Source organism: Lontra canadensis, unplaced genomic scaffold (assembly GCF_010015895.1).
Source record: "Lontra canadensis isolate GAN:19392208 unplaced genomic scaffold, GSC_riverotter_1.0 scaffold35, whole genome shotgun sequence".
NCBI lineage: Eukaryota > Metazoa > Chordata > Mammalia > Carnivora > Mustelidae > Lontra > Lontra canadensis.
In genome coordinates, this window is record NW_022631029.1 from 11,326,993 (window position 1) to 11,351,171 (window position 24,179).

The 24,179-nt window shown below is 47.6% G+C and overlaps 1 protein-coding gene across 18 annotated transcripts in view; it reads left to right on the forward strand.

Moving 5' to 3' along the window:
* The first annotated feature begins 7,045 nt into the window (after nucleotides 1–7,045).
* Nucleotides 7,046–24,179, forward strand: part of CACNA1D (calcium voltage-gated channel subunit alpha1 D) — a 292,746-nt gene continuing 275,612 nt past the window's right edge. For 12 of the 18 annotated variants that reach the window (XM_032868310.1, XM_032868314.1, XM_032868326.1 and 9 more), the window contains exons 1-3: nucleotides 7,048–7,518; nucleotides 9,517–9,826; nucleotides 13,653–13,758. In XM_032868310.1, coding sequence (XP_032724201.1) covers nucleotides 7,452–7,518; nucleotides 9,517–9,826; nucleotides 13,653–13,758 — 483 coding nt within the window. In that variant the 5' untranslated portion in view covers nucleotides 7,048–7,451. Of the gene's footprint in view, nucleotides 7,519–9,516; nucleotides 9,827–13,652; nucleotides 13,759–24,179 lie in introns of all 18 variants that reach the window. The other 6 variants (XM_032868320.1, XM_032868322.1, XM_032868315.1 and 3 more) reach the window with 2 other exon arrangements.

The following is a 24,179-nucleotide window of genomic DNA, read 5'->3' on the forward strand; positions in this document are numbered from 1 at the left end:
CTCTTCAAGGGAAGAGTTAGCTGATGAAGGATAAAGACCAGCTGGCATCTACTTTCCATTTTGCCAAAGCAAGAAGGCAAATTAGTGCTGGGTGGGGGCTAAGTCAGTTACAATCAAGAAGACCTGAAAGGGGGAGGGTGTTGGAAGGAGGGTGGCTAGGTAGGGGATTGTGACCCCCACCAGGCTGGGAGCTGTTTTTGGCAGGTTTTTCTGGTTTTTGGTTTTTTGCTGTTGTTTTTTTTCCCCCCCAAGCTAAGAATAGCATTGCCCCTCTTAACAACTGCCCTTAAGAAGTAACATCAGAATGGGGGCGCCTGGGTGGCTCAGTGGGCTAAGCCTCTGCCTTTGGCTCAGGTCATGATCTCAGGGTCCTGGGATCAAGCCCTACATTGGGCTCTCTGCTCAGCAGGATGCCTGCTTCCCCCTGCCTCTCTGCTTACTTGTGATCTCTCTTTGTCAAATAAATAAATAAAATCTTAAAAAAAAAAAAAAGTAACATCAGAATGTCCTGCACCTGCAAATCTTTCCACCCTCTGATGCATCTTGCCTACTGTGTTTAGAGCTGTTCTCATCTCTCCAGAGAGGGTTTCTCTAATATCTTCCATGTAGAGCTCTTCTCATGAAGCATAAATCTGATATTACTTTTCTGCTCCAAATGACCCCATAGTAGCTATGTTTAAGGTGTGGTCTGTAGACCTCGAGAGGAAAGTTTGCCAGTTAAGGCAAATTAAAGTATAGGACACCCCTTTAAGTTTGAATTTCAAATAAAGGGCAATTTTTTAGTATAAATATGTCCTGGGAAATATTTGAGCATCTTGTAGATTATCTAGTGACTCCAGCTGTGGAGACTTAAAACCCTTTCAAGGGGTCTCTGCAGGTCAGATCTATTTGCATAGTAACATTAAGGCTTTTTTGTCTTTTCTAGAGTGTTGGTATGTGCAAATTCAATTGTAGTTTAAACTGCTGGTATCTTAGCATGAATCAAGGCAGGGACATTAAAGTCTAACGGGGGACGTTGCATTATGCACAATGTCTGCCATTTACTCACAGTAAAAATGTTGCCAATTCTATTTAAGAATCTCCTTGATGAAGCAGTAAAAATTATTAGTTTTATTATATCTCAACCCCTGTGTAGATGTCTTCTTAATACTCCAGGTGACAAACTAGGACATATACATAAAACATCTCTGCTGAATACAGGGGTTGTCTTTCTTTGTGATAGTTTGAATGGGTTGCTTTTTCCATGGAACACCATTTTTTTACTGACAAATTTTGGTTATTCATACCTAAGTCTTTGGCAGTTATTTTCCTGAAAATGAGTGAAGTGAGCCAGTCACCTCAAAGAAAAAAACTTGACAGTATTTGTGCCAATTATAAAATTTGAGCTTTCAAGTGAAAATTAGAACTTTGAAAAACTTCTATCTACCACTGAGAGCTTGACAGCTTCCCAATATTTAAAGACTTTCTGAAGACATTGGTGGCGATAACAATGAATGTAGGGTTTTCTTTTATGCTGTATAATGAGATGTGTCAACATTTGGAAAGTCTGTGTACCTCGGTGAACCAATATTTTCCAAATGACCAATGTGTGTTACCAAATTATGCATGAGTAACAAGATCCATTCAAAGTACAATATAAACTGGTAGATTTTAATGTAACAGTATGAGAAGTTTCACTGCTACAGTTTCAGATTCCACATTTCAACTAACCTTTAAAAGTCAAGTTTAATGTCATAGCAAAGGAGTATATCTACAATTACCTGAAAAGGCTATTAAAATGGTTCTCCCTTTTCCAACTAGATATCTGTATAGGGCTCAATATTATTCATACACATCAGCCCAACATCCTGTCACTGTGGATTGAATGTATGAGAATCCAGGTGTCTTCTTTTCAGCCAGGCAGTAAAGAGATTTGCAGAAATGTAAATGAATGCTCTTCTTCTCACTATTTTGTTTTGGGAATTATAGAAACTTTTCTTAAAAAATGTTAACATGTAGGGGCGCCTGGGTGGCTCAGTGGGTTAAAGCCTCTGCCTTTGGCTCAGGTCAAGATCCCAGGGTCTGGGATCTAGCCCCGCATTGGGTTCTCTGCTCCGCGGGGAGCCTGCTTCCCCCTCTCTCTCTGCTTGCCTCTCTGCCTACTTGTGATCTCTCTCTCTCTCTCTGTCAGATAAATAAATAAAATCTTTTAAAAATATGTTAACATGTAATGAGCTTGTTACTATTTTTAAGTGAATGATAAATGATTTTTAAGTGTTCTTAGTTCGAATTTTACAGATAAATACCTATTGATAAAATCTATCCAGCAAAAGCTCTTTGAGGTCTACCATAGTTTATCTTTAAGATTTGTTTATTTATTCGAGAGAGAGAGAGAGAGAGAGAGAGCAAGCAGGGGAAGGGAGGCAGAGGGAGAGAGAGAGAATCCTGACACAGACTCCCCACTGAGCACGGAACCCTACAGGGGACTCAGCATGGGGCTTGATTCCAGGACTCCCAGGTGCCCCAAGGTGTACCATAACTTTTAAGAGTGTAAAGGGGTCCTGAGATGAAAGGACTTGAGAACCACTAGACCACAGGAGGACACCCTGATTGGTGAGCCAGATGTTTGGGAATTTCCACCATCCCCTTCACTTAATATCACCATCTCTGAAGTTACCACCATGTTGCAGCATAACCACGTTGCTGATTTCTGCACATGTTCTGGACTTTGGGGCTGAACTTTGTGTGTACCATTCCTTTACCTGGAACATGTGTCCTGTACCCTTTATCTGCTCATCTGGTGGTTAGGGGGTCAGAGCTATCATCTTAGCATGAAGGCCTGAGAATGCAGAGAATCAGAGACCCAACTTCAGTTTGTTTATAGGTATGCTCTGCATATAACCTTTAGGATTTGTGTTTGTTTGTTTGTTTTTACCATCTAAGGGCCAAATGTCCTGCCATAAACTTATGGGATTTTTGTAAATATTAGCTGACAATTTCTAGTGATATCTGTGGGCTGTTATGATCCAGTGCAGATTAATCAGAGTGTTTTGTGCCTGCTGTGAGCAGAACACTTGGCAGTGGGGGCAGGGACTTAAGGACCTACACCATGGTTGGAGACACAGGATTCATAGCCAAGGAGTAATTAAACAGGACACAAGAAGGCATGTAATCGAAGGGGTAACCAGGTGCTTTAGGCCTTTAGGGACAGGGTGGTGGAGGCAGGGGTGGGCACATATGTGTTTACTGTGGCTGGAGAAATCAAAGAAGGCTTCTGGGAAGAGGCAGGGACTTGCTGGGGACTTGTTAGGTAGGCAGGGTTTAGTTAGAGGTCAGCAAGGCAGGATTTCAGGTCAGCGAATAAACGCGAGCCAGGGCAGAGAGTCAGAAATGAGCACAGCATGTTCACGGCCTAATGAGACTGCTGACCGTGGTGAAGGTGAATGGTGCCAGGTGATAAGGTTGAAAGCTAGTCAGAGGTTTTTTAGCTTGGACATGGAAGGAAGGAGAATCAGCCTTTTTTTTTTTTTGGTTAGGGAAATGGCATGGTGTTTTTCTGAGCACAGGATGGGTTATTACCGAATTGATTTAGGGCATCTAGTTAGTGATCTAGGGATGTGAGGTGGCAAGGCTCTGGACTGGGGTAGCAGCAAGGTTTTTTTGGTTTGTTTTTTTGTTTTTTAAGATTTTATTTATCTATTTGACACAGAGAGAGAGAGCACAAGCAGGGGGAACAGCAGGAAGAGGGAGAGGCAGGCATCCCGCCGAGCAGGGATCCCATTGTGGGACACTATCCCAGGACCTGAGGATCATGACCTGAGCTGAAGGCAGATGCCTAAACGACTGAGCCACCCAGGTGCCCAAGGTTTTTTTAAAAAATGAAATACATGCAGGGAACTACTTCCGGAATGCCTGCTCAGTGCCTTTAAGTGGGAGTGTTTTACATATGAGGGCATGGGGATTAAAGCCCCACAAGAGCATGTTTGTGACATAATTGGGTCTTATCACATGTGGCTGCCTTTTATTCGAGTCTTTCTTGGGTCTTATCCTCCCAGCCACTAAATAATCGTCTGGTTTGGGGCAGGTCCTTTAACTCCTCCGTGTCTTGGTTTTGTCATCTGTAAAATGAGGGTGTTAATAGGCCTTGTCTCCTGGACTTGTTATGAGAATTACATGAGTTCATACATGTAAAGTGTTTATACTGGGTCCTGGGACATAGGAAGCCTTTAAAAAATATCAGCTATTATTTATTTATTCAGTCATTCGTGTTAGCTTGGGAATATAAGTATTTAAATTACCCAGTGGGCCAAAGCATTCAGAGCTGTGCTGAATCAAATCTCTCCACCCCCCCCCCAAAGAAAGCTGGCTGGAGACATTGTGAAGATGGGACTCAGGAGCTAGGATGAAACAATGTTAAAAACTCTAATTCCACGAATACCTTAAGATCTAAGGTATAAAACCCGGAGACCAGAGTCACAGTATAATCCTGCCACTTCACTGGCTCCCACTGCAGAGAAGATAAATCTGGATTACTTAGCGAGCCAGCAAGCCTTCTTGACTGGCTTTGTTTCGTCCCAGCCTCCTTCCTCCCCCAGCCTGGGAGGCCTGCCCCTCCAACCTGCACTCCTGCTTCTTTTCAAACGCATCCCACCCTGGACTTGGGTCTCCCCCGCCTTCACTCTTTCCCCCAAAGCTCATTCCTCTTACTCCACTTGTGCCCAATAAAATTAGTCACCTGTTTTTAATAGACTTTATTTTTTAAGAGCAGTTTTAGGTTTACAGAAAAATTGCAGAGAAAGTGCAGAGTTCCCATATACTCTCTCTCCCAACTGTTTCTCCTATTAGTAACATTTTGGATGAGTGTGCTACATTTGTTACAACTGATGAGCCAATATTGATACATTGTTATAAGTACATTGTTATATAAGCCCATGATTTACATTAGGGTTTACTCTTTGTGTTGTACATTCTATGGGTTCTGACAAAGGCATAGTGTACTATATTCATGACAGTATCATACAGAACAGCTTCAATGCCTTAAAATTGCCCTGTGCTCCATCAGCTCGCTCCTCCCCTTTCCTCCCCCCATCAATTTTTAAGAATCAGAATGCCATGTCTTCAGTGAAAACATCTCGAATGAATCTCTTTGATGCTTTTGTGGCATTTTCTTCATACCTATTACAGCTCCTGTGTTCCACATAGTACTACAGATGGATCTACACTCTTCTTCCTTCCCTAGGTTGCATCTCCATGAGGGAGAGGATGTACTGTGGATTTGGACAACACCTAGCCTAGACCCTGTTCTTAACAAGTGTCTTCTACACGCTGGCTGACCTGAATTGTGAGCATATATCAGGGTGGGACTTTGCAGAATAGAGGCAGGGCTTTAGACCTTGAAGTCTGGAAGGGACAGGTAAATGAATTTGATACTTGCTTCAGCACTCAAGGTCTGTGGATGGGAAAGTTCTTTGAAGGCAACCATCTTCTGTCCCTTCAGATTTGGGCTCAGAAGCAGGCTTACTGCTAGGCCACAGGGCTCTTCCCCTGCCTTGCCACCTCTCCAGAAAGAAAAAGTGAAACAACAACAAAAGAGGAGAAAGGGACAAGGATCCTGATTGTTTTTATCCTTCCGTCCTTGTGCCCCTCTCAGGAAGGCCCCTGGAAAGCCTTATGTTTGGTCCTCACTCTCTCTTCCCAGGTGGCCCCCCGAAATTGATGCCCAGAGCGCTTTCTTTGGCCAAGCAGCACCTTCCCATAAACGCTTCTTATTTTCTTAAGTCACGCTGAGCTTTTTGCTTTAAAGACGCTGTTCTCAGACGTCCTAAAACGCTGTAGGAACACGCAGATCGGAACAAAAGCAAATAAATCGAATCTTGTGAAGTAAAGCAGAAGCCCTTCTCCAACAGCCAGCACAACGCTAAATGAGAAATAATCAGTCATCCACTAGATACAGTACTTTCCCCTCTAGACAGGAGCTGCCCTTGGCAGAAACCCCCACCCCAAATACGCGACAGTGAAGGTACTCGCCTCCGCTACCACACGAGAGGCCGCAGTTTTAGCGCACTACCTATTCCTTTAACCAACACTCGCTGTTTCAAAGACCTTGGCCTTTACTTCCTTGTACCTGCCCGCAAACACACGTTGGGGGAGAGGGGAGGGAGAGAAGCAGACAGAAAGTACCCCCTGTCACTCCCCGAATCTTTGGGCCCACAGTGGCGTCAGACCCAACCCGGGTTGGTGGGGGGGACACTCTGGAAACCCGGTTAGATCTCCAGGTGCCCTTACCTGGGACAGTGAATGCTCTCGAGAGAGCAGGGCTCCCCCATCCTCCCTCAACCAGGAAAAGCCAAAGGAAGCAGGAGGGGGAGTATGGAGGGAGCCTGGCAAAGCCCCTCCACCCCGAGACGACCGCCCGCGGGCACCTGGGCTCCCAGGGGGCGGGGCTTCCTCCAGGTGTGCGGAGGAGATGGACGCGGAGGGCGGAGGGCGGAGGCCGGCACCGGAGCCTAAGCAGCTCACTCTCCCGCTCTCCCCCTTCCCATCCCCATTCCCATCCCCATCCCCAACCCCGCCCCGCCGAAATGAAGGGGAGGAGCGGTTAATCCGCACCCGGCGTCCGCGGGCTCCGCAGGCCCCGCCCACCTCAGTCGGGCGGCATCCCGGAGCACGCTGCGGCGCTCAGGGGGTTAAGCGGCAGCCGGCGGCCGGAGCGCGCTTAACCCTTTGGCGCCCGCGGGTCCTCCGAGCCAGGCGGGGTGGCGGTACCCCGAGCCCCACGCGGCGGCCACCCCGGGCGCGCGGGCCGAGCGGGTACAGCCGCGGGCCGAGCCTGGCCCCTGGGGCGCGGCGCGGCCCGTGGGAGGCTCGGCGGGCGGGGGGGAGGGAGGGGACGGCGGCGGCGGGCGCGCAGCGTCGCCAGGGCGAAGCCGGCGTGCGGCGCGGCGCGGCGGGCGCGGAGCGAGCGAGCGAGCGAGCGCCTCCGTCCCCGGATGTGAGCTCGGGGCGCCCGCGGTCCCGAGCCAGCGGCGGCGCGGGCGGCGGCGGCGGCGGCGGCGGGCACCGGGCACCGCGGCGGGCGGGCGGGCATGGGGGGCGCTCCGAGCGGCCCCGGCGGCCGGGCCGGCATCTCCGCGGCGTCCCTCCGCTAGAGGAGGGGACCAAGCCAATTCTCCTTTGCAGCAAAAAATTACATGTATATATTATTAAGATAATATATACATCTTATCTTTTTTTTTAAAAAAGTTTATTTTGCTCCATTTTTGAAAAAGAAGGAGCGTGGGTGGCGAGCGGTTTTTACAAATTATTCTTATTTTCTGCTATCTGTCCCCGTCCCTCCCCACCCCCTGCTGAAGCGACAATAAGGGCAGGGACCGCGGCTCCTATCTATTGGTCACCCCCTTACCCGTTCCTCCCCCGCCCCAACGCCCAGCACCGTGCCCTGCACACAGTAGGCACTCAATAAATGTTCGTGGATGATGATGATGATGATGATGAAAAACATGCACCATCAACGGCAGCAGCAAGCGGACCACGCGAACGGTGAGCAGCCAGAGCCTGGGCACCCGCTGCCAAATCTCATCCTTGTCATGGTCCTCCTCTTCCCACCCCCTCTCCCTTCCCACCCCCTCCCGTCTCTGAGGCGCTGGGTGGGTTGAGGGGGTTGGAAAGGATGCTTCTAGCTCGGTGCCATCTACATAGAAAGGGGAGATGCGTGACAGCCACTCCGTTCTCCCCTTCAGGCCTTGAATGTCAGAGTTAATTCTGCATTTGTGGGGTGGGGGCGGCCGTGGAGTCCTTGGAGTACTGTGCCGCCGGAGGGGCGGCGAGCCGAGGTGATTCGGGTTCAGTGTCCTCGGGCTCAACTTTCCTCCAACGCTTGCGAGCGATGGAAGGGGGGGATGGCTGTTAGTCCTCAGCCTGAGCCCCCTTTTCAGCCTCTTCTCGCCTTCCCCTCCTTCCCCGCCCCCTGGTCTCCAGTGGCATCCGGAAAATTCTAGGATTGCCCGGTTTCCCTCTTCGCGTCGGTGGGTGAAGCACACCCCGCCCCTGGAGAGGGAGGCCGGGTCTCTGAATCGCGGCCAGGGGGTCGGGAGGAGAGTATTCCCGCTCCCAGCGCCGCGGTGCCCACGTCGGTAACCTAGCAATGCCCGGGGAGTCGCGGCCGCTGTGGGGCTCCCCTCCCCAGCCCGGCCTGGGCACCACGTGCAGCCACCACGCCGGCCCGGCTGGGTCAAGACGGCGCCTGGAACAGCTTCTGGTCAGCCCTCCTACCTCCTCCTTGGAGGCCGGGGGTGGGGGGGGCGCGCTCCCCCACTCCCCCCAACCTCGGTGGGCTCACAGCCTTCCCTGGAGAGCGCTTCCCAAGGGAAGGCGCCTCAGGATTCCTCCCCAGCTCGGTTTCCAGCTGGGGACTGCTGCTGCCCCAGGCCGGTGGCCCCCTTCTCGGGTTGCTGGGCAGGCAGACCTGTGCTTGCTTCAACTCTCTCATTCTTTACTTAGCAAGAAATGGTTTTGCAGAGGCCCATCCCTCTACCTTTGCCACCACTCTCACTTTGACTTCTGTCTCAGTAAGGAGGTTGTGACTCAAGGTAGGCAAGTGCCTGGGAGACCTGCCTTAGGTGGAGGCCTGACCCAAAGTCTGAGGGGGCTTTGCACTTGGAGCCCCTTTGGGGTTCTGCCCTGTACCTAGATGCCAGCCTGCACTTATGCCAGCCTGCACTTCGGTGACTCCTGCTTGGGCCTTGAGGGCCCCTGGCATAATCCATCCTGTCTTTCCTAGGGGTAAGGGTGCAGGCTGTCTGCCTTGACTGTATCTCTGGATGCTGGCTTGGCTGCTGCGGCTGCAATTTAAAATGCAAAAAAGCCCTAAAGATGTTTTCTGTTTCGGAAGCCTGTGGAGGAAATGAGTCCCAAGCATCATGAATTTTCATTTGTAGGAAGTGTCAGTGCATAATGTAGATATTTGTTATGGGGCTTTTGGTATTGCCCTGGTGCCAGTGGAGGAGTTTTTTTTTTTTTTTTTTCCCCTATGCTGAAAAACATGCATTTGTAGCTGTACAGAGATGTTGGAGTGACATCCTGAAAATGATTAAGACTATTGAGTTATTGGCACTGCTTTTTTTTCCCCCCACCGGTGGTAGTTATTTTGGAGAAAAGCTATTGTGCATATCTGTTAACTCAGAGATTCACGGGTTTTTAAATGTCAGAAAAGGTGGGAAAAGTGTGGATGGCCTCAGTTTGAAGAAGGGCACCAGCAGAGTCCTTGGGAAACCATGAATATAGAAAGGAGCTCACCCCATTGCACCAGTGGTCCTGTGGCGCCCAGGACCTAGCGTGAGCACTTCTTTTCCTGCTCTGGTTGACCACATTCCTGCTTCTGAAAAATAGGACATGAGGTTCCAAAGGGAAACATGGGAACCATACCCTCCCCCCACCAACCCGTTATTGATGGGAGACAGCCTTTGCTTTTTTCCTGAGACTGGATTCTCATTGTTTGTTTGTTTGTTTGTTCATTTTTCCTTTTCTCCTTCTTCCCAGAGGCAAACTATGCAAGAGGCACCAGACTCCCTCTTTCTGGTGAAGGACCAACTTCTCAGCCGAATAGCTCCAAGCAAACCGTCCTATCTTGGCAAGCTGCGATCGATGCTGCCAGACAGGCCAAGGCTGCCCAGACGATGAGCACCTCCGCACCCCCACCTGTGGGATCTCTCTCCCAAAGAAAACGTCAGCAATACGCCAAGAGCAAAAAACAGGGTAACTCGTCCAACAGCCGACCTGCCCGCGCCCTCTTCTGTTTGTCACTCAATAACCCCATCCGAAGAGCCTGCATTAGTATAGTGGAATGGAAGTATCCTTTTTTTCCGGGGAAGTCTCTCTCATTTTCTCTTGAACATCTGTTCTTTAAAAGGATCTGCTTTCTGAAATGGCACTTACAAAGTCGTAGCCGTCTGGGATATGAACAACGGGAAAGCTCTGTGTACAGGGTCTCATTGTATATACCTTCCTATCTTCGGGGTGCAGAGGGCTGGCTCTCTGGGTACATTTAGCCGTGTGTGTGTGTGTGTGTGTGTGTGTGTGTGTGTGTGTGTGTTGTGATGGAGGGAGGGGGCAACAAAAACTTCAAAGTGGCAGTCAAATAGGAAACTGACCTTTGGTCATTTGATACTAGGTGGTTCGTTTAAACCCACCATTGCTTTTGGGACTGTGATAGGCTTCGAACCTCTTGCAAATGAGGTATGCTGATTTAAAACCAAAAGACTGTACGAGACTTTGCTAGAAATAGATACATTTTTGTGTATCTATTTTTTTGACCTTTAGTGGCATCTTCCCATTCTGATGCTTAGAATTTTTTTTTTCTGCAACTCCCCACTACAGCTGAGGTTGCTTCCAGCTCTGACATTTGCTGATCGGATCGTTCAGGTAGCTACAAATGTGAACACTTGCTTCATAGGGAGGGAGCAATTTGCTCATCAATGCTATGACTTCCTGGAATTTCCTTTTGACATGTTCCAAAAAAGCATTTGAAACGTGAGCGTGAGGGAGCATGTGGAGGGAGAGGCTTGTGTGTGCCTCTCCTTCCTGAGCCCTTGTGAGCTAGAGAGCAGTCTGTCAGTGGGGGAATTTGCAGTTGCTGCCTTTATAAAACATTCTGTCTGTGTCCTTGGACTGGAGTTACATTTCTGAGTGTCTCCTATGTATTTTTAAAACTGAACTCCAAATGCCCCAGGATTGTTGTTAACATCCCAGATCTTGGAAAACTGGGGTGCTTGGCCTGCTCACCCCTTCCCCAAATCTGGAAGCCAGTCTCCAGTTACTGCCACCCTCCAGAAACGTTGACTGAGGCCTCCTTTCTGAGCATTAAATGGCTTTCTAATTAGTCAGATGATTCACTGGTCTGGGTAAAACAAAGCATTTCCTTTTCCCAGAAGTGTATTTGGGACTGATAGGAGCCTTCGAGTAGCTCCTAAGCATAAGAAGGCGTGCGGGAGGTCAGGCTTTCCCCAGCACCCCCAGGGTGAAGGAGCTCAAAAGGGAGGATCTTGGCCACCGGCTGGAAGGTGGAGCTGTAACCCCCTTAGAACCTGGGCACCTGGTTCTAAGCTGGGCTGCTCTTTGCAGGCCTTCTGTTGTAGCTGATGGTTTTCTGTGCTCATGGACACAAGTTAAAATGAGGTAACTTTGTGGAGAAAGGTTTTGGAGAGGGCAGCCAAAGGCGAGGGTAGGATTTGAGGGGTTTTCGTGTGCTTTTCCTTTTTAGAACAGATGTCCGCTCTCTAGAGGGAGTTATGGTGTCTCTTGCATAGCTGGGGGTGCGTGGACATGTTTTCTGTGTAAGTTCTCTTCTAGTCTGAGAATGAACGCTAGCGTCAGCCCAGAGGCAGCTAGGCGCATGGGGGCGTGCCTCGCCCTCGATGGCATCGTTGCCGGCAGAAGCATGGTTGCACTCAGCCAGAGAGATCTCCTCCTCCTGAGGTCGGCTTGACATGACTTTGGGTGGGCAGAGCCCTCTCTGGGGTCCTTCACTGCACATGGAGTAAGGCAGGAGGCCTGACACTGTTTCTCTTCGTGCACAGTAATGCGTGTATCACAATTTATGTGCATGGAATGAATTCCTGGATCATGCAGCGGACTCCCTTTCCCTCATGGCCGGACACCTGTGTATAGGAACTAGCGGATGTGGCTGCCAGTGCAGGGAGAAGCCTGCCTACAAATGGGACAGTCTGTAGAACAGATCTTTAAACAACATATGATCTGTTTGTCTTTCCCAGTGACAGTTCCCTTCTAGTTCAGGGAGCAGGTCAGAGAAATCCTCTGAAAGCCAGCTGTGCCAGGCCCAGTCTGCACGGGGAGAGTGAGAACCTTACTGGTCTGTATACCCAGACAAGGCAAGAGTGTCCTGCATCTTGGGGGAATGAGGAGGGTTTACCTTATCAGAAGGACTTTTTGGGAGCAGACCCATCTATTTCTCTATTGCTCTGTTGTGCGTGGCATGTAAAAATCTTGGGGCTGTGAGATAATTAACCATCAACACTTGGCAGCTGAAATCAGACCCCCATAAGGAAAAAAAAAAAAAGTGTTTGGCTTTCCCGAATAGCATTGGTATTTCTTGGATTTGCTGGTCTATCATTTAGGTATTGGGAACTAAAAGGGAAGAATGGTGGTATGGGGGGGATGGGAGAGACCACAGGGTGTGTGTTCTCTGTAGGGTAGCAGTGGGGCAGTTGGCTTTTAAAATTGCAGTAGGAATGGCAAAAAAAAAAAAAAAAAGAAAAAGAAAGAAAAACGAAAAGAGGATCCTGAAGTCTACTGAAGGGGGACTGTCTTGAGGTTGGATCCTTGGATAAGAGATTTTGTAATACTAGAAGAGGTAAAAGAATAAATATGAATGAAAGCTAATTGGCTTTAAAAATAAACCCATCAAAATTAGTAAGAAAAGAAAGTCATTCGTTGTCCTTATTTCAATGAGTGTCGAAACACTTTAAAGGGGTGATTTTTCATAAGACTCAGGGTATCCGCAGGGAGGTAGTGAGCCTTTGTTTCCTTCAGCATTTTTGGATTTCCCAGAAGGATATCAGGATGAATGGAGAAGGCTCTGTTCACATCCTCAAAGCTTGAATACTTGGAGATGTTTAGTACCAGTGGCTTTGCCTTTTGTGAGTGAGGTTATGGCAGAAACACTTATAAAATCAAGCCATTGCCCCACCTCCTCCCCCAAAGTTGCAGATTATGTTGGTGCTGAGAAACCTGGCATTCGGAAAGCCTGAAAGCCAAAAGAAGAAAAACAGTCATTTTGGCAGAAGTCAAATTTTGCATTGCCAGTTTTGACAATGTCTCTTAATAACACCAGAATGTTGAAGCAAGTATCTGTTGCAAGCTGATTTCAAAGTGATTTCTTCCAGACAGACCCCCGAGATTTAGAATTGTTCAATTGTACTTTCAGAATGTCTGGTGCTGATTTCTTATGGCTTTTTATTTAATTTGTTTATAAATTGAATGCAGTAACAGCTCATTAGAAACCAAGCTCCAGTCCAGCTGTAATCCGAAACAGTGATAGGCATTGATTAGTAAAGGAAGCAGAGGGGGAGCTGGAGCCTGGCTGCTTGTCACAGTGTCTGAGGTATTGGAACATGCCACGAGACGGTCACAGGTAGAGTGCAGAAAGTTCTGGTGCCTTGGCCTGCCCCAGTCCAGACAGGAGACTGACCCAGCCAAGAATAGCCCCCGAGAAAATGGCTTTAACACATGGAGGCAAGGATTTGTGGAAGAGATTTGTCTCATGGGGACTTCTCTTTGTGTCTACGGCACCAGGAATGTCGTGTTCTCAGGCCTTTGTTGCCTTTAAAACTTGAAAAAGCAGAAACATGTTTCTTAGGGTGCCCTCACTGGATGTATGTGTAGGTTTCAATATAAAACGCACAGCAAAGAATGAGCGTAACATGGTCCTTGCAAGAGAAAGAAAGGACATGAAAAAGTCATTCGATAGGAACATCTGCCAGATGACCATGGACGATGACATTTGCTGGAGTCAGAGTGGGCACAACAGTGGGTCGAGAAAGGACTTGAGTGTGTAATTTTCATTTCAAAAGTGATTCAAGAGTGGTGTGATCGGGAGTGTGATGGGAGAGATGGTTTGTGTTTGCATAAGACATATATGCCTTAACGACATTTTCCAGACCATTTGACGTATTTATATTATTGGCTATTTTTGCCAATTGTGTGGCCTTAGCTATTTACATCCCATTCCCTGAAGATGATTCTAATTCAACAAATCATAACTTGGTAAGTGTCCTTAGAGTTCCTGATTGTCCTGATATGCGGTTTTTATTGGCCTCTCTACTTAAACTGGCAGCTAGCTGGCTTTCTGGGTGGTGGAAGTTTATAGCTATGCATGTGATGTTTCCTGGAGCTTTGCAACAGGGGGTTTGTTTGTGGGTTTTTTTTTTTTTTTCCTTTTGACCTGTATTCTCAAATTTATACTGAATGAAAGTGTTTAAAGTCATGAATCTTGCATAAATAGATGTGGCACTTTTTTATGGAAGAGGTTTGTAGCAGATTTTAAAATAACTTTTCTCTCCGCATAGGCTTCTGCTGTCTACCATTCTTTTCCGGATAATATTAGCTCCTTTTGTTTTTGTTTTTGTTTTAAATCCTGTGTTTATTTGAGAGTGATGGGTATTTTGTTTGGTCAATTTTTCTGGTAAGTAGAGAATTATCATAGATTTTGTACATGAACTATTCATTTTCAGAGCATCAGAATACTATAGAATGAGTAGATCTACGTTGGAACATAATTTGGAGAATACAGTGTAGTGTTCCATTAGGAGGATCCTATGAAGATACATTTTATCCCAGGATAAAATGATTCTAGGGTTAAATAAATTGGGATACTTCCACATACTTTATTGCCCTCTTAAAGATTTATAGTGCACGTAAGCTCAGTAAGAGCTCCGGGAAGGTCTGTAGTTAAAAAACCGGTTTCATTTTGTTTAACTCAGCTAGTCTCTAAAAGTAATTGGTCATGGATTCTTCAAACAGTTTTTTGGCAGACCACATCACGGAACCATTGCTTCATGAAACTTCCTTTGGGAAAGGTTGATATAGTTTAAAAAAAAAAAAAGAAAGAAAGAAAGAAAGAAAAAAAAAATAAGAAAGAAAGAAAGAAATAAAAAAAAGAAAGAAAGAAAGAAAATCCTGAAGGAGCACCCGAGTTGGGACTAGGAGCTTGTCCCACTGGGCTGGGACAACTAGCTGTGTTTTGGGGGGCATTTCCCAAATCCTTTCCTCATTGCTGTTTAGCAACTTGTTAGGGGTTCTGGATGAGGTGATCACTGGGATTGTATTTGCTTCTGACATTCTGTAATCTTTCCTTGATGATTCAGAAGTCATGTCGGGATTTTTCTGGAGCTGCCGCATCCTCCTTGGGGGGGTGGGGGCCGCTGTGCAGAAAGGCAGGTGGAGGAGGGGGCTGGTGCTGGGTAACAGGGAGCTCTCTTTTAGCTAGATTCATTTCTGGTTTTCCATGTTGCAGCTGTATTTGAGTAAGGTGGCTGTTTGTAACTGAGTGAGTGGTGTAAAGGCAGAACCGGGGTGTGTGGGGGGACTGCTGGGTTCTGAAGATACTGAAATTATGCTCTTGTGATTTTATTGATTTGATTTGGTTTTTTAAAGATTTAACTTAGTTGTCAGAGAGAGAGAGAGAGGGAGAGAGAATAAGCAGGGAGAGTGGCAGGCAGAGGGAGAGGGAGAAGCAGGCCCCCTACTGAGCAAGGAGCCCAATTCCGGACTCCATCCAAGGACCCCAGGACCATGACCCAAGCCAAAGGCAGACTTTGGCTTTACCGACTGAGCCATCCAGCCATCCCTGCTCTTGTGATTTTAGCCTTAATCGTCTGTACACAGGATTTCATGTTACACTTAAAACATTGTGGCCTATGTTACGTGTAACATGAGGCCTGTTCATATTTGGGCTTTTGTAATCTGAATTCTGGAGAATGTAAAGAAAGTTTTGGGAATTGCTACTGAAAATATAAGTCAGCAGGAGTTGGATACACATACACACATTTGCCGTGAGTGTGGGTTTCTGCTTTGCTGGGGGTGATTTGTGTGCTTTGCTCGTAGACGTGCGACATCAGACGATCCTTCTAAAGGAAGAGCAGAAGTGGCGGAGAGCCCCCATCGAAGGGGGTGGTTCATCAGAGGCGAGGCCACAGATGGTGTCAGCCTTGTTACCAAATTTAACAACGTGGATGGTGACCCAGTTTGTTGCTTTTTGTAGCTCAAGAGAACATGATTAAACAAACTTAGAAAATAAATACCTTTCAGAAAGGCCGATTAATTCAGATCAATGGAATAATTAATGGAGCTGCCTGCGTAAGCCAATTAATATTCTGATTTTTCCCAGGGAAATTCAGGGCACTGATATCTGCCATCAGACCATTTGGATTTCTCAGTGAATGAGTAAGGGAATAAAATATAGGAAATGGATAAATCTCTCTTCTTCTCCCTTGCAATCCCTCCCCTGCGGACGCTTTCTTAACAGTTCTTACACAGTGGTATTTTAAGGGGTGGGAGGGAGGGAGGCCCTGTATTAGCTTGGCAGGCCTTTCTAAAAACCAACATATATACTCCTTTGACCTCTTACTATTCTGAAACTCTAGCATTTGAGTTTCTGTCTTGTTTCACTTGGATGGTCACGTGACTAGAGGAGTTTATTCTCTGCTAGACTCTTTAAATATTTCCTTTCCCACTGTGGGAAGGCAAGATCTTTGCAGATTTCTCCCCTGACTCTCTGTAAGGTCCCAGGCCATGTCAGTGCTCCCACCAGGGAGCCGGGTTTTTTTTGTTTTTTTTTGTTTTTCATACATTTGACCCAATTTGTACCAAAGTGATGGCTCTATTTTTGGGATCCGTTGAGAGGCGGCTGAACAAAGCTTATTTTTCATCTGTAGTAAATACCTTCCAGTTAACATGAATGGCAAATCAAAGGGCAGAGAGCGATACGGGTTGCAAAGCAGCACGCGTCAGGGAGCTGGTGGGTTTCCTTTGCACCTTAGCTCTCTGGGAAATGTGTATGTTAAACCCTTAGAGCCAACTTTGTGCCGAGCTGTGTCTGCCTCTTAAGGTCATCTGTAGGGACACGATTACTTCTGTCGGGTGAGAAAGGTGACCAGTGTGTGTTTGGTCTGGGTTGCTTATAACTGAGCCAGCTTTGGGAATCTGCAGACTGCCTTGGGGGCAGCAAGTTTTCCCAGGGTTAGGTCGTCCTCGTCGTTGTCTTCTTCTTCTTCTTTTTTTTTTTTTTTAAATATAAACAGTCTCAAGTTTCTATGCAGTTTCATTTGTGGACTTGCAGGGACTCGCGGAGGTTGAAGCCATGGAAACGGTACGACTGAGTTCCCACAGTGAGATGCTTTTTGGCTCCGTCTGTCGCGCTAGCTCCCCAGTTTCACTTACTGAAAGTGTGTATCACTTATTTAATTTCTTCTTAGCCCGGGGTGGGGAGCAGGGTGAGCTCTGCCTTCCGGAGTGTCAGAGCGGGGCTGCTTATAATACGGTGCCTCACTGTGTCAAAGAACTCCCTGTTTTGCTTCCCAGACTTCAGTTTCTCCAGGGGGACAGTGTGGTTGGAATTGTCTGGGCCACCTGCTCCTCGCACTCCGTGGCCCCAGGCTGAGCCCCGCCCTCTGGAGTGCTCAGTTGCCTCAGATTAGGACTGTCCCACTTCTGGGTGCTCATCTGCCAATTCAGGCCTCCCCTGATGTCTGCTAATGACACCAGCCACAGAGCGCAAGGCCTGGGGCCCAGGCCTTTCTGCTCCTTCATCAGGCATAGTGGCTCTGACCAGGGGCTTAGTAAATGCTCCTTTAATTCACAGGAGTTTTTACCAAGTCTTTGACCCCTTTCCCATCCCCTTGCTCATCTTGTTGTTGCTGCCTGTTTTTGTTTTTTGTTTCTTTTTTCTTGAGTCCCTTGATGTTTTGCCTTTACGGACCCCTTCTTCGCATCTTCCCCCTCCTCCCCAGCCACGCCCCTGTTGCCGTGACCAGGCCCTCCTGGGCTGTCTGAGCTTTCTGAGTGCCTCCTTTGCAGCAGCAGCCCCCCCTCCCATTGGCCCACCCGGAGTCCCTAAACACTCCTTCTGTGTGCTCGCCCACCTTCTGGCCTCTTCTCCACCTGCAGTGCCTCTTCTGCTTCGGCCTCTGGAGGAGTTCAGGAATCCTCTCAAACGACGTCTCTTCCATGAGAGCTTTTCCCACTGTGATCGGAGGTAACACTCTTCTCTGAGCCTCTCTCATGGCAACTCACGTACAAAATACCCGATGTTTTGGTGCATGTCTTATCTCTGTCTTACCAAGCATCTTCAGAATACAGTTCTTAGCGAGTCATTTTGGGATCCGCGACAGTGCCTGGCCCCAGGGGTACGAAGTAGCTCTTCAGTAAACACGTGTAGTTAGTTGCTGTGGCTACCCTGAGAAACACCTCACTCATTCTTTCCTCTGAGCTGTATTCGGGATTTCCTTGGGTGGCAGGTCCTTCTGGGGACTCCTTGGAGGTCCTTAGCTGGGAGTGGGTGGGACGTGGTGAGCGCTTGTTCCTGAAAAGCTTAGGGTCTCGTGACTCTGCTTCTCGAGCGCCTCTGGCTGAAGGAACCCTGAGAGCCAAGGTGTCAAGGCTGAGCCGTCTAGCACATTTTGTGCTCAGAGTAGCAGAGTGGTGGGAACGCCTCTGACCAGCCGTGCTGGCTGTGGACTTCTGGCAGTGGGACCATTGTAAGATGCCTTACACCGGCTGGGAATGTTGTGGGACGGTGCTCTCCGATGGTGATCTCTCTTCCATGGCTGAGGTCCCAGTGCACAGTGTTTTCCTGGGCTTAGCAAGTGAGATCATCGGATCTGTGCGATCCTTACAGTTTTTGCACCTGGGGGATTTCCGGAAACACGGTTTCATAACTTGGTTGGTTGGGCTTAGCCTGTAAGGTGGGTTTTAGGTCTGTACTTTCTGCACACTGTGTGTTTGCGCCGTTGTCTTTCTGTTTGAACCGTGCGCTCTTTTTTTCTGCATGACAAGATTGTCTGTTCTAGGACAGCTTCTCTGCTACCCCCTCAGCTCGGCTTCCTCCGAGCCTCACCCACTCCTGCCTCCCACCCCACCTGCCTGAGTTTAAGTACTGGCTCTCCCTCTGCCCTCCAATGAGCTCCGTTAACTCTCCTCTTTATGGACATTTGCTGCTTTCCGCCTCTTTTTATAACAGCTCCGGGGCGTGGTTTGGTGGGTGGCGGTTCTGCACATGCGCTCTGGGGTCCACCGGCTGCTGCTTTGGCTCATTAGCTAAGTGACTTCGGGTGAAACTGGGGTATGACTTCCTAGAGACAGAGGCTGGCGTCTGATTAGTCTTGTAGTGTTGGAAACTAACCCTGTGCCTGGTGCACAGGAGGCACCGGGAAATGTGTGTGGAATGACGGAATAAATATATGAATGGATGTCCAAGGGCTTTGTGGTATGTCCTTATGGATCAGTAGTTAATTTTCAACAATTGGCTAATGATTAATGTTTGCCCGAGAGGCTGAATTTTGTTGTCTGATATTAATGAGAATCCCAGGAAACACCTGTCAGAATTTGCCTCTAAAGTCAGGATTGTGTCTTTCTTGGCAAATTTAACTCTTTATATCTGAAGCAGGAAGAAAGGGAAGTCCTTGTTGATACTTTTCAAATCCCTAGGTCATAAGCTGGCTTCTGTGTTCCGTGTTGTGTGTGCCCTGTCTGTGCCTGTGAGTGTCACAGTTCATGGAAGGATGGGTAGAAGGAAGATGACCAGAGTAGATAGACTTGTGTAGTAAGGCTTTACCCAGCGGTGGTTTCCTAATCATAAAACGTGTGCCAGTTTATGTGCTGCACAAAAAAATCACATGTCTTTTCCAGTCTTAACCTCATTTTGACAGAGAGCAAGTTACTGGGCCCCATCTTTTACTGAATGGACTTTGGTTGGGTGTTGACAGTTTTTTGGAGACCAAATCCAGCTCTTAAAGAATTCAGATCTACTACTATTAATGTTCCTTAAGAATTTCAAAAGGGTCCCCCGTCTTTCGGTTGCTTTGTCATAAAAGCGAATCTTATTGTTGTATAGTCATACCTTGAACACTGGAACTTCTTCGCTCAGACCCTTTAAAAATGAGCTGGTTGCTGGTTGTAGAGTATAGATATTTGGGCATGTTGGGGGATTAGCCAGCCCTTATAGGGTTACAGGGTGCAGAAACACAACTCAGATGGGCTTAGTTGAAAAAAAAAATGTGTATGGGTGAGTTTGTGTGATTATTAACGTAGCTAACTGAAAAGTCCAAGGGGTAGAAATCTTATCAGAGACAGCTGGAAAGGGGGCTTACAAGAGGGTATCAGGATGCCACCCTGCACCCTGGCTGCACCCGGCACCACAGCTGGCGGAGTCCAGCCAGCTTGCAGTGGGTCTGCCTCTCCGTGTCTGAAGTGTGCGTCCCTCTTAGCCCATCTGGGGGAGGGTCTGTGGGGAGATGCATTCCTTCCTTAACCTCAGCTCAGCATTCTAAAAATGATTATGTGAGAAACAAGAAACCCCTGTGGCAGATTTGTGGGTAGTTTCTTTCTTTCTTTCTTTTTGAACTTTCCCATCAGAATTTAATTTTTAACTGTCTGCAGAATATGAGAAGTTCCAGAATCAGCGGGGGCAACTTGCCCAGCACTGGAGGTCCTTATGTCTCGTTAAATACTGGTGGTGGTGCTTGGGATCCAGAACAGACCCCCAGTAGCTCCTCCCCTAAGAACGTCCCTAAAGAAATTGTGGACACTCTGGAACTGTGGTGCTTGAGCTCTGGGAAAGGGCCTCATGAGGTGATACTGGTGCTTGGATGCCGTGCCAAGGGAGGGGGTGCTGGTGGGTGTCCTTGTGGGTGGGGTGGGGATGGGGGTGGGAGATTGGCAGGTCATCCAGGAATAGATGTTAGCCTTTCTGCTTCTGCCTCCTACTGTGCTCAGACTCCGGGGGGCTCTCTGCCAGCAACAGCACAGGGTATGTCCCCTGAGTCCTGTTCTGCCCACGTGAGGAAAGTGGCAGAGGTTTCTTCTCTTTTTCGTTCACGTGGGATTGGAGTTCTTACAGTTGGAGTGCTTGGGGACAGTCCGGCTGTGTGGCTGGGCAGGCAAAGCTGGTCATGCCTGGTGGGGAGGAGGACACAGCGAGCAAAGCAGAAGGTTGGGGCTAAAGAGAAATTATGTGAGGTGACTAGCCCTGTGTGTGTGTGTGTGTGTGTTTGTGTGTTGTTGGTGGGGGGGAGATGTGTGTGGGTGTATAGATGGTTGGGTATTTTTGACACATACCTTGAAGAGTGAAGGCTTCTGGTGATTTTCACTAAGCAGGCCCCCAGACACTGCCCAGGTTGGGGGAAATGGCTTTCTTCTCCTGAACCTCCAAGCAATTCCCTCTGCCAGTTTTTTATCCTTCTCCCTATTGGTTGAGTGGTAATTCTAGAAATCACAGGACATCTGTTGAAATTATTGAATGAGTGACCTTGAGGGGCAGGCTGGAGGGAATTGGGAGGCTGACCTGAGGGAGGAAAGGCAGGCTGCTGGCTGCTCAGGGAAAATGAGGCTGGCTGGGGGACCCAGACAGGGAAGGGGGGAGGGGTCTTGAAGCAGGCTGGGTGGAAGGCTCCCACCTTTCCCTGCCTCCTGTGACCATGGGGAAGCCTGGCACAACGTGCTCACAGATAATTTTGTAGAACTGTATAGACCCTGGTTTATGAGGCAGGAAGTCAAGGCACCATCATTCAACAGATATTTTATTGAGACTTGCTCTGCAGGGCACACCAGGTTCCTGTGTCCCTGACTTGTGTAGCCGCTGTGGCTCACTGTGCCCAGGAAAACCCACCACACGGGTTCGGAGAACAGCCCTCTTTGTTTTGTCATATCTTGCATTCTTACAACCAGTCATCATTCGAGATTGGCCCGAATGCATTCTTCCAGACAAGAAAACAATATCAAGTGACAGCCTGTTTTGGCCCCTCCAGCTCATTTCCAGTCATTCCTCAGTTTGGTGAGATCCTTTCAGAACTGCTTTTCACTGTGTCTGTGCCTGTGCACTTGGAAGTGTGTGTCTCTACAGTTGGGGTATTTGAAATTTTACACAAGTGGGAGCAGAACGCACGTGTTAAATAGCTTTGCTTCCCCTACACTACGTGTAGCTTGCAGACCTTTCCACGTCGGTATGTAGAGATCTAACAACTTCCTGTTGGTGTAAAATATTCCCTGTGTGAACATGCAATGGTTGAACAGGCTCATCTCTTTCTGATGAGCCTTTAGGTTAGTTCCTGAAGTTTCGCTATTTCAACGAGTACCACATCGAATATCTCTGTATGAGCTTCTTCCTGCACGCAAGGAAACATTCCTCTGGGTTAAGTACTTAGGAGTCAACTCTCTGGGCTGGAGGATGGTGCGTTTTTAATTTCTTTACTGCCAGTTCGCCCTCCCATGAGCCTGTGTTGATTTAAATTCCCGCCCTCACATCGTGAGATCTGCTGTCATTTAACTCTGATGAGTGACCTCATGTGTTTTCTAGCTTCGGCTATGGGAAGGGGGATTTTGGGAGTAGGGTTCTGCCTTCCTGTTGGATGTCTGGTAGGCATCCAGAGCTTCTGGTTAGAGCAGAAAGTCCACAGCAGAAAGACCCTGAGCACGATTTCTAATCTCTTCCAAACCACAGATCCAGATGAAAGGCCCCAAAGCTTATAATTCTTCCCCATACTTTTAATACTTTGCCACAGGTTTGGTGCTGTAGTGCTTTCAAGTGAAACATTCATTCTAGGCGGCTAATAGGTAAGGAAGTTCTTACCCCAAAATGGATTCTTCGTTTTGGCTTATTTGCTCGCTACAGTTTCAAGATGAGCACTGCCTTTGTGTTCCTCTCCATTGGGGAAGGAAAACATGTAACCTGCTATGTTTCTACTGTCCCGTGTTCTTTGGTTATTAATTATTTTATTTTCACGCATAGTAACATCTTGCTGTTATTATGATATTTATGATAGAATTTATGTACCCCTCCTCCCTTCCTATGGCTTTGAGGAGGCTTAGGAAAGTGAAGTTTATGGGATATGGGGCAATGCAGAGTCTGGCTCTGTGGGTTAAAGCCTCTGCCTTCTGCTGGGGTCATGATCCCAGGGTCATGTTCCCAGGGTCCTGGGATCAAGCCCCACATCAGGCTCTTTGCTCAGCAGGGAGCCTGCTTCCTCCTCTCTCTGCCAGCCTCTCTGCCTACTTGTGATCTCTGTCAAATAAATAAATAAAATCTTAAAAAAAAAAAAAAACAAAAAACAAAACAAACAAACAAAAAAAACCCCAACAAAGTCGACTTGCCCTGGGGGCCTGAAGCTAACCGGTTGCTAACACCTGGGCACTGATCTGGCCTTTAGGAATTCCAGCAGGGGCGGCTGAAGGAGGCACGTCCTTACTTACAAGGCTTTTATCCTCTCAACAATGGGAAGCAGCTGCATTCATTCGGAGAAGCACTTTTTAGGAACCAACTCCAAGGAGGAATGTGCAGCGTGGGTCCTTGTACAGAGTACACTGTCAGGCCTGGTGAGCCCTGTCATTGCTGTGCTTTTGTTAGAGAATCAGAAACGCCCTGCGAGCAGATGGTCTCAGGATTTGTAGTTTCTAAAGCGGGACATTTTAAAGGGGGACGCGCAACGTTGAACTGTGGCATGAGGAAGGCGCTTCTGGGTTCTAGGAGAGCTTTGCTTTTCGATTATATAAATTATTATAGTAGTAAAGCTGGGAAGCCCAAAAAGCAGTTGAACACAGCTATTGTGAAATCATGCATAAAGTGCTTTTTTGAGCGTTTATTATGTGTAAAATAGAGGCCATTAAACACATTTGCTTCCTGTCTTGTTTAAGTCAGAATATAAAAGGATACTTTGAATTAGTGCAGAGAACCCCTCCAAGCCCCTTGTGTTTGAAGAGATGTGGTTTTATTATTTTACTCTGACATGAAGTGAGGAAGTGACCAACATGTTTTTTAAAAAGACATCCTTGAGTGCTCTTTGGTAAATAGATAACAATGGGGCATAATGACTGTTTATATTTAAATGACTGCTTCTAAATGGTACAAAACCAGCCAGTAATTAGCCCCGTTAGTCCTTTTTTTTTTTTCATGATAATGCAAAAATGAATTCCTCTTCCGGCTTTCACAAATTTTGAATTGTTGAAATATAAATTAATAGTGAACCCATCTAAAGCTCTTTTTGGAGGTTTTATCAGGAGGGAATGAAATGAAAAAATCTACAGTTCTGAATTAAGATTCCAGGAAGTAGTGGCAGCCAGCAGGAATTCATTAAGAGGTGGGTGGTGGAGAGGTCTTTTTCTAGAAGGACACACGGGGTGGGGCTAGTGTGGTCAGGTTAGAGAAGGCTCTACCCTGTGTTCCTTTGGCCAGCGGTGAAGCTCGCTGACAGCAGGAAAACCACTTGGGGCAGCCATAGGTAGGTTAGATGGCCCGTTCTCATTTACCCGGAGTGGTGCTGGTCGTGAGTCGCAGACTGGTGGAGGTGGGGATGGAAAAGGGTCCCCGAAACCTGCAGATGGATGTGTTCCTTTCAGATGCAGCAGCTGACTTGCCCAGGGTCCCATGGTGACAGAGGAACCAAGCGGGGACCCAGGCCCAGTCTCCTGTCTCCCTG